Genomic DNA, 10,460 nt, shown 5'->3' with positions numbered 1-10,460 from the left:
TAAATATTTCAAGGTTTGATCACGAATGCTTGTGAGAGAAAAAATGTTTCAAACACACACCAACCATAATATAACCAAGTAGCCAGGGGGCAATGGTCACCATACTTAGAGTACAGTACACATGAATTTAAAATCCCATTCTGATACAATAATAGGTGAGCTCTAGACAACTAGAAAATGTTATATTAAAACAAAATGTGGACCTCTCCCATGTCTTGAAATGATTCATGCAACAAAATTTAACCATTTAGAAACAAAAAAAATTAATCAGTGAGATGTGCAAATAAGTTTCATAATGACAAACAAGACTGAAATACCAGTGGAAAGGAAAACGATGGATAAACTTCACCTTGTAGGAAGAAACTGTGGCCAAATTAAGAAAAATAGGTGAATGTAAAGATAAACTCTGTAAATTGCCCTCAATCATAATTAGTAGACCTATACTTCTCACCCCAGATTTCTTGTAATCTTTACCTGTAAATGTTGATAAACCCTGCATTACCCTCTTCTGCCTCCCCCTCCTTAGTTCGCTATTCCCCTCACCTAGAAACCTTCCATTCATTCTGTGTCCTTAGATCGATGAACTACGTGGGATATAAATTGATTACAATAAGTTAATTTTCATTCAATGCGTGGTTTGTCTGCTCCTAAACTTTATTTTGAGAATTAAAAGCTCGTATTATAAAAATGTTAATATTTGTTTTAAATCATATATGACTAAAGTAACCTATGATGTTTTAAAAACATTGCCGGTATATACTAAAATGCACTACTGTACCGAATGGACGAAACACATGGGGTTGCATACCACTGAGGTCGTAGTAATGAATACTTGATTTGCAAAGTTTACTTATATGTTTAACTTTGGTAAATAAACATAAAAGCACCACTTCTAAATGTTAAAAATAATGTACTGCCACGTTGCTGCCAAATAAAGTGATAAAGAACTGAATGATATCATGGGGATGGGCCTAATGGTTCCTATGTTTTATGGGAATTGTGCATACAAACTTAATTATTAAAACCTTAAAATTGACTTCCTATTCACGTTGATGTCGACTCACAAGTGCGGCTGTCATCATCTTGGCTCGACATTGCAGCTGTAGTCGGAAAAAGTGAAGATTAGTAAACTAGAAGTCTAAAAACATGAATGCTGGAAGGATTCAAAGTTGAATCAGAGACTCGAAGTTAAAATCAAAGACTAGAAGTTGAAATCAGATACTGGAAGTTAAAATTAGAGACGGCTGAACTCGCCTAAAACAAAATTACGACAGTATTAGCCATTTATCGAGACAACTTAAGATTCATGACAATGTGGTCTTCTCAAAAGGACATCACCACACTATTATCAATATTAATGTGCCAAATAAAAACATCAACTAACGTAAGTTACTTTACTATATACAACTTTACTTTATAATTAAATTCAAAATTAGATGTCTTCTTAAAAAAGGGTAAAAAGGAAAGGGTCTACATCGACTGTATTGGTTCCAACAACACCAGAAAGAAAAGTGTTTATAAATGGTCATTTAACACCATATTTAAAAAACTTGTTTTGTGGCTAGAATTATGAAACAGCGAAAGAAATTCAAGTTTGTGGGTGATGAATTCCAAAATTGTTTTGAGGAGGGATGAGAACTGTGATGCAATAAGGATGTCCAGTGCTCAGGATTTGGACAGAGTAAACAAAGCTTATACTGATGTCAAGATCACAGATGGACGTCCATAATTCTGTTGGGGCAATGAAGAGTGCTTCAAACTGGTTATGTCTTGGACTGGTTTTGTATTTGTCATCTATGCAGATGTGTATTTTCTAATCTTCAAGATCAAACTACCAAAACTCTTATCAGCAAGGTCAAACTATTCAATACTGGCTATGTGTCCTCAATTTGATGCAGCTTCCTGGAGTCCTAATACTTTGTAAACAATGATGTTTCATCATAAATATTATTATTAGGTTTTAATTTATATTATTGTTAGTAATTTATATGGTTCAATTTTATATATGTGTGTGTGTGTGTGTGTGCGTGCGCGCGCGCGCTGTGTGTGTGTGTAAATATAAATTACTAACAATTATTGTTTATATATAGTATAGTTTACATTATAGTATACATTCAAAACCTAATAATAATAATAATATATATATATATTTATATATATATAATGATATATATATATATATATTTATATTATATATTGATATATATATTTAAATATATTTGATTTGTTGCTCTATTGGTATGTTTATTATTAATAAATTATTGTTTTATTTGTTGTCTGTTATATTAATATAGTTTTTATTATTTAATTTTATTATTTTTTTATATTAAACAATTTTATTGTGTAAATTTCCTATTTTTGTAGGAAAATTGTAGTAGGGGTGGAATAATGATTTTAAGTAGATGGGATTTAAGGTGAAAGCGAGTGGTTTTACCAAATAAATTAAACACATATTTTAATAGAAGAAAATCGATTAGAATTTTTTATTTTTAAATATAGTATAAGGAATTATAACTTTATTTTGGTAGGTTTATATAGATCTCCAGCATCTAGTGTAAACATATTTTTTGGATAAATTAAGTCTAATCAAATTACAGCAAGACTGCTCTGTTTTTTGTGCTGGAGACAAATATTAATGTTCTAATCAATTCTAAAGAGCAGACAATGCTGAAAAAACATGTTGGTTAGTCATAATATTGGAATATTTAGTCAGGTTTCCCAACTGGAGTAACAAACGTTTCAGAAAACCGTTATTGATCATTTCTTTGCTAAAAAACGTTTACCAAATCAAATTTCTGTAGAAGGATGTGTAATATGTCTCTCAGATCATGATGGGCAAATTTGGATGCCTGGAACATACCGTAAATAATAGCACGTTTACACCTGTTCAGAAACGGTGTTACTCGCAAGAAAATTTCCATACGTTTTTCATATTTGATATCAAAAGAATAGTGGTATGATGTATATTTTTGTTCAGTTGAGCAAAAATATGATCAATTTGATTACTTACTCAAATTCTATTTCAATCAAGCATTCCCCATGAAAACAATTAAACAGAGAAATTCAAATAATAAATGGATAACAAATACGTTAAAAGAAGAAAAAACCAACCTGGTTTCAATTAAGTAATCAACTTAGACAATCTAAAGATAAAGACATACACAAAAAATTTAAAAGAAAACTGATGGATTATAGCGAAAATATTATGAAACAAAAAAGCATATTATAATAAGATTCTCAAGTCGGAAAATATTGTAAAAACAGTATGGGGCATAATTAATTGTGAAGTAGGAAAAAAAAACTGTCAAAATAATTATGATAATTTTAAAATTAAAGTAGGTAATAAAACATTAAGAAACCTTACAGGCATTGTGAAACAATTTTAATGATTATTTTGTAAATATGATTGATTTATTTAGCCAACAGTCTCCAAAATGTCTGCCTTGATGAGGTATTGAACAAATTTTCAAAATGATAATTTTTTTAAACCAACTTTTAGATTTAAACCTGTGACTGCTAGGGATGTCAGTAATGTATTAAGCTCACTGAAAAAGAATTATTCAAGTGTGAATAGATGAAATACCAGTTATACTTTTTGCAATCTTTTAGAGAATATTTGTGTGAAATACTGGCAGATTTAGTAAATACATAATTTATATCTGGCATCCTCCATGATAAATTAAAAATAGCCATAATTTGTCCGATACATAAAAAGGATGACAAAAAAGAAATTTCAAATTACCAGTCCTGTATCTCTACTTCCCTCAACATCAAAAATATATGAAAGAATTGTTCACTATCAGCTTATGGCATTTTTAGAGGAACATAATTCTATTAGACGATAACCAGCATGGTAGATCAACATTAAGTGCAGCAGTAGAATATTTAGAGTTGATAATAGATTCTGTTGATAAAGGGGAATATGCGCTAGGTATTTTTATGGACCTTTCAATGGCTTTTGATAGTGTAGACCACTCAATTGTTTTGGAATAAATTTAAAATGGTTCAATCTTACCTTACTAATAGATTTCAATATGTAGAAATTCCTTTGATATCCTTACAATATAAAAATCTCGAGAGTATTCTCCGAAATTAAAACTATAATTTTTGTAGTTCCGCCGCAAGGATCAATTTTAGGACTATTGCTATTCTTGTGTTCCTTGAAAGATATGCACCTTAGTTTAAAACACATTCCCCAGGAAAACCTTTGTTTTGCAGATATGCAAATCTTAAACTACCATCTGTCAGTAGAAAAAATTGATAATTTTTTAGTTACGAAACTATGTCTCTTGTACGATGATATTACACATTGATTTCACCATGTCTTTTAGCTTTGAGTACCAAAATGAAGTGCAAAGTGTGTTGTGGTCTTGCAAAGTGGTTTTTTGTTCACAACGGCAGTCTTTTGTGGTGAAAGTTGCAAAATTTGTTTAGTTTGTTCTGATACCAAGAATAAAGACTATGGCCCCCCATCCACTTACAGTTCGAACTGCAGTTCTTGACTGCAGTCAGAACTGTGAACGGTGGACTGTGGACTGTTGAAAAAATGTTCACGTCAGTACGGACTGCAGTCGCGGACCGCAGTCCGTTCGGTGGCGTGGTTGTCGTGGTCAGTCTTTCCGGTGTTTTGCCGTAGGTGTGTACTTTGTAGTTATTATTCGTTATATTATTTATTATATTTTTAGTTATATTATTCGTTTTGTGGCTGTAGGAAAAGTGCATTCTAAGTTCTTATCGTATGTGAAGTTAAAGTGCAATGTCTACGTTTGAAGATTTGGCAGCATACGCTGTAATAGCGGTAGCTATTAAAAAAACGCAAGAAACGAAGGCATCAAATGTGGAAAAAAGAATGGCTTCAGAGGAAGAGATTTAACCCACGTTCACCTTCTTAGGGAGCTTGAAGCATATCCTAGAGACTGGAAAAACTACTTAAGAATGGACGAGAAAACGTACTTTGATTTATTACGTATAGTAACACCATTGATTACCAAACAAGATACAAAAATGAGGGAAGCCATTACACCACATGAAAAACTGACTGCGACATTGCGGTATCTAAGCACTGGCAGAACAATGGAAGATTTAAAGTTTTCAACGAGAATTTCCCCCCAAACATTAGGAAGAATAATTCCAGAGACCTGCTCAGCTATTGTCAAGGCCTTGAATGACTATTGCAAGGTTAGTAGCCTAATGTGTGTTTCAAGTTAGTTTTGAAAAATCCAAAATATGAAACCAGATAAAAGTTAGAAAAAAGAAATAAAAGTAGGTCTTTGTTGTTTTCGAATGCAACATACTGTTAAAGAAATTACAATATTTTTAATCTGCTTATGGATTTGTTAAGGTACATAGCCTACACATTGTATTATGTCACTACTTTTTGCTAATTTTTAAATTACAACTCCAGTATCTCTAACGATTAACGAGTTCATTTCTGTGTGCACACAACATTTAACCATTTTTATAAAGTAGTAAAAGGTAATGAAACTCATACAAAATTATTGTAAAACATTATATTATCCATACTTGTATTTGTTGCGTTGTACAAACAACACATTTAACTTTTTATAACTAAGGAAGAAAAAAGTAAAAAATCAATTTAATTAATGTAAAGTATAAAGATAAAAAGTAATACGTACCTATGGTGTATGTTTAACCACAAATGAGTAAAGTAATAATTATAAAAACTATGACACTGTCAAACATAACATTGCAATCTAGTATTACAAACACATGGCAGCTCACAACAGTACCGCATATGAATAAAGATTAAAGTGTAATTTTAATTGAGTGCAAAATATTTTCACCACAAACAAAAAAAAAATAATAAATGTAATTTGTTCAACATATAACTCTCAAAATGTACTCAACTACTGGAGTAGGCCTACTAAAAAAAACCGCACAGCTTGGGTTGTGAAAAGTTTACAGGTGTTAAGCCTACTTGTTAATAATAGAAACACTTAATTTAGATTTGTATAGTTTGACACTGAAGCCAGACATTGCTGTATCATCATACATTGGTTCATAGGTTGATCTACCTCCTGAACTTGGGGTAACACTAGCTGCCGATGGTGTTGTGGAACTTGAGTAAAGAATACCTGGGTTAACTGTAGCCAAATCGTGTTAGTCCACCTAGTTCTGCTTCAAACAGGGCATCATTAATGATTTTCTGCGCATAAATCCTTTGCTCATTGTTTCAGCAATCTCAGCTTTTGAGCAACGTTCTTCCCAAAGGCGTCGTAGTGATCTTCTTCTTTTGTTGTTGCCAGTCGTTGTCCAATATTAACCAAGACTTGATCACACGGGGACAATTTTTTTTGCCGTTTAAAAGAATCTTTAGGTTCAGGTGTTGCAGAGGTAATATTGGAAGCGGTTCGAGCAACTTGAGGAGGATTCTGTAGAGATTGGGGCGCTGGTACATTTTCCTCAGCATCTAATGGTTCTTTTTGTGAATCGTCCAGCATCTCCTGTAAAAAAAAAATGTTTGAAAAAAAATGTCAAAATCCGTGACTTTTCGCGGATTTCCTTTATTTCCGTGCCCCGGTAGACACCCTGTCATTACTTAATAATGAACCACAATATCAATAATGATTCAGTTATCACCACAGTACATTCTTAACTACTTATTTATTACTTTCTCAAAATATTATATTGAAAAAAATTACAGAGGGGGTGGCGAACGGAAAACGAGGGGTGATACGGTTCTCGATGGGTTTGATTTCATTAAAATTTGTTCCGTACAAAACGCTGGTCTGAAATATGACAGCTGACAGTTTATGAATTGTTTTCAGGTACCGAATACAGCCGAGGAGTGGAAACAAATTGCACAGGAGTACGGGGAAAAATGGAATTTCCCCAACTGCCTAGGCAGCATGGATGGAAAGCATATAGCCATAACACCACCACCTGGAAGTGGTTCTTACTTCTATAACTATAAGGGTTTCCATAGTCAGGTACTTTTCTGCATTGCTAGTGCAAACTATGAAATAATTTATTTTCATTTTGGTGTTAATGGCCGGGTATCTGATGGAGGAGTTCTGAAAGAGACAGACTTCAACAAGAAACTAACAGATAAAAGCCTCAATTTACCTGAAGAGGGCATTGTAGACGGCGAAGCTCTTCCATACGTATTCATTGCAGATGACGCCTCTCCCCCTAACTGAGGTCATAATGAAACCCTTTTCCTATAGGGTTGCAAACAAACCTAGAAAGGTATGATAACTACCGACTCTCAAGAGCACGCCGAATGGTCGAAAGTGTTTTTGGGATTCTCGCTGAGAGATTTCAGGTTCTACAAAAACCAATCACCTTCATTGACTTGAAGAAAGTGAAATAGTGTTGTTGTTGCGTGCTGCTACCTGCACAACTATTTGCGTAGGACAATCCCTCAAAGGTACTCACCTAAAGGACTGGTTGGATTTTAGATGACGACGAAGTTGGTGTGTCTAAGCCTGGACCAAGAACCAGCGATCACATGGCATTACAAGTAAGACAAACCGATCGCCCAATGGCTAGTGCAAAAGAAGTAAGAAATAAATTTGTTCATTATTTTAGCAACAAAGGAAAAAGTGGAATGGCAAGACAGATACATCTCTTAGTTTATAATGATTATTTGAAAACAAAATACCTCCGAATGACAAACTGTTAAGTTAGTTGTAGCATTGTGAATACATTATTTAACCGCAAAACTAGTAATTTAATTCTCTTACCTCGTCTTCACTGACTCTTCCTTCTCCTAAGTTGGAAGTCCCTCCTAGACATTCTTCCTGGTCAATAAGAAACAAAAGTTCTCTGTAGTACCACAGCTTTGGTACATATATATCGTCTGTACCACTGCCAGAACGTTGAGAGGCTGTTACCTTTCTTTGTTCCTTACGAAATGCACTTCTGATATTGTTTATCTTCTTCAACACATCGCTTTTTGTTGCAGTACTGTCAAACCCTTTCACTACTAATAGTAAACTACGGTGGGCTAGGCTTCCTTCTTTTCCCTATTGTGATAGTCTTTTAGTAACTTAACCCTTCCATACACATTCAATGTTTTCCTAATACCTCCTCTATAAAAAACTGTAAAAGATTTATCCTTCGACCAACTGGCCATGATTGCCGCGTTCAACAAACAAAACAATGCGCCAATCCATACCAATAACGCTCACCACTTCAATGTACGTTCATGAGGCCGACAACGGAGCAGCTGATCAGAGCTAGAGCGCATGCGCAATATCTCGCAGCTTGGGACTTGTCGACTGTGGCCCTGTCACGGGAAGCCTCCACTAACTAGCAGTTTCCGCGCCTGCAGGTCCGATCGTTGAACCTGTCGCAACCCGTGCGACAGTTGGACAGGTCCAAAACGATTCGCCCTGCCGGCAATTCCCCATCCACTTACAGTTTTCTAACTGACTGTGCAGTCCAGGGACTGTCTCAGTACCAGGGACTGCAGTTAGACACTGTAAGTGGGATGGGGGGCCTAAGACACAAAATTTAAATTTGTTTTTTCTAGACTTCTTTTAGCAAGGGCAATTGTCAAAAAAGGACGATTCCAGACAATAATTTAGAAGCCGACCGTCATTTAGAAATGGTGGTACCTTCTTACAATAATTATCAGTAACCTCAGATTCGATGGTGAAGACATTACAGCTACTTATCTAAAAAAACCAAATTGCAACTTTAACATGTAAACCACTTATGTTTCTTCTCATGGTAACGGTTGTAGTGGGGAAGGACAGGTGGGTGGAAATGTCATTTATTAATTGCCTAGATGATGCGACATAAAAAAATGATATCCCAAGGAGAAAATGAGTGCCCAATACAATTGGCTATGTAACTCACAGTCTGATCACCCCGCTTAAAGATATATTAATCCAGAACTTCCACAGGATTGATTTTAGGACTCAGGTAAAAGAACTACTTCGACCCCCCCCCCCCCCCCCCCCCCCCCCCCCCCCGCCCCCTGGCGATTGGGATTTGATTAAATAAGTTTACTTTCGAATCTTTACTCACTAATACAATCGGTCTTTAAATCCATGCTATAAAATAATACAAGCATACTAAATTCTAGGAAGATGATTTTATCCAATGTTACATTAACTACAGAGGGGAGAGAGGACGCGGACCGGGATGGTTTTACTACCTATAATTTTGAACGATACTGACGATCCACCAGCTCCGGGCAGGGTCAAGCAGCAGTCATCGTCTCAGCGGGCTGTGGCCAATCAAAAAAGGGACTAGGGCCTGTGTGAGAGTGCCTAAGCTATCCCTGGAGTCCAGCAATTTGTATTCAGCAGGTGCTTCGAGGCTAGCTGCCGCACAATTCCTCCAGCTCCATAACTTTGGTTCTAATTTCACAATTGATATACCATACTCGATTCCCTAGTTTCTGGGCTCAAACCTTAAATGACTTAGTTGGTGTACGGGTACCAAATTAAACTATTAATCCATTAAAGAAACATGTGATTTTACTTTTAAAATGGAAACCCCATTTAGGTGACCAATAATATATTTACTATAACTATATAATTATGAAATCATAGTTGACATATATTTTGTACTGTTCGGTAACGATTTAACCTCAACTGTGGCGTTACAGATAGATACATTTGCTGCTGCAGATTGCAGCACAAAGTGCACAAAGATATGCAGTGTGGTATATAGCGAGCAGGACAATAAAAAGGAAAATAAAATCCTTACAAATACTGCATTTTAAGTTTACAAATTGTAAATACATACTTAAGCCACTAGTATCTTTTTAGATCACAAACCTAGCCTTTTTTTAATGTTTGCAGTTTATTTAAGTTAATTGAAATACTACTCCATTTGCAAGTACCTAAAAGTATTGTAATAACACACACATTATACTTGCATTAAAAACATTTTATCCAAACTTTTAATTTGATTTACTTTTGATAAATAAGTTTCACACAGCAATTATGTTTATTATTCATATACCATTACTTACATCAGGGTGTTAAATACTGTGTGGAACCACCATTTCATTTGTTTGTTAAAAAACAAACTTGAGATTTTTGGTATATCGGGTATACTACGGTTTTACCTATCCTTTAGGGTGTTTTATGTAATTTTTTTTATAACTGATAGGTTGACATCTTCGAGGAGGATGCAGTAAAAAGTTCTTATGGAAGCCTATAGTAAATGAACCACATCAATATTAAATGGTAATTTTTTATGAGTAAGTAGCCACAGAAAGCTATCGTCTCAAAAGGACCAACCTTAGCAAATATGACGACTGTTTGAAAATTTAAAAAATACATTAGAATACTTATTTGGCATTTTCTGTTTAAACCAATGTTAGTAAAATGAACACAAAATAATATATAATATTTTATATAGTCAAATGTTATTTTTTTTCCAGTAAATGATTTATTTAATGCAACAGCAAGTACCAATGGTTGCTTACAGGTTATAAATCAATTTTGTCCATATTTGTTTGTAAGTGGATTGCGTAA

At 34.4% G+C, this 10,460-nt stretch overlaps 1 protein-coding gene across 1 annotated transcript; it reads left to right on the top strand.

The window, feature by feature from the left end:
- The first annotated feature begins 4,880 nt into the window (after positions 1 to 4,880).
- On the top strand, positions 4,881 to 7,160 carry LOC124374949. The gene is made up of 2 exons (XM_046833087.1): positions 4,881 to 5,178; positions 6,789 to 7,160. Exons 1-2 carry the CDS (start codon positions 4,936 to 4,938, stop codon positions 7,158 to 7,160), a joined length of 615 nt encoding a protein of 204 aa, XP_046689043.1. The 5' UTR covers positions 4,881 to 4,935.
- Positions 7,161 to 10,460: the final 3,300 nt, after the last annotated feature.

The sequence above is a fragment of the Homalodisca vitripennis genome, unplaced genomic scaffold (genome assembly GCF_021130785.1).
Source record: "Homalodisca vitripennis isolate AUS2020 unplaced genomic scaffold, UT_GWSS_2.1 ScUCBcl_11519;HRSCAF=20809, whole genome shotgun sequence".
NCBI lineage: Eukaryota > Metazoa > Arthropoda > Insecta > Hemiptera > Cicadellidae > Homalodisca > Homalodisca vitripennis.
The sequence above is the reverse complement of the archived record's forward strand: the minus strand, read 5'-3'. Positions and strand labels throughout refer to the sequence as shown.

Bases quoted from the DNA above. Each gene is read 5' to 3' on its own strand.
- LOC124374949 (XM_046833087.1), top strand. From the start codon at position 4,936: ATGGACGAGAAAACGTACTTTGATTTATTACGTATAGTAACACCATTG. The intron at 5,179-6,788 runs GTTAGTAGCCTA...AATTGTTTTCAG, and splicing joins CCTTGAATGACTATTGCAAG to GTACCGAATACAGCCGAGGA.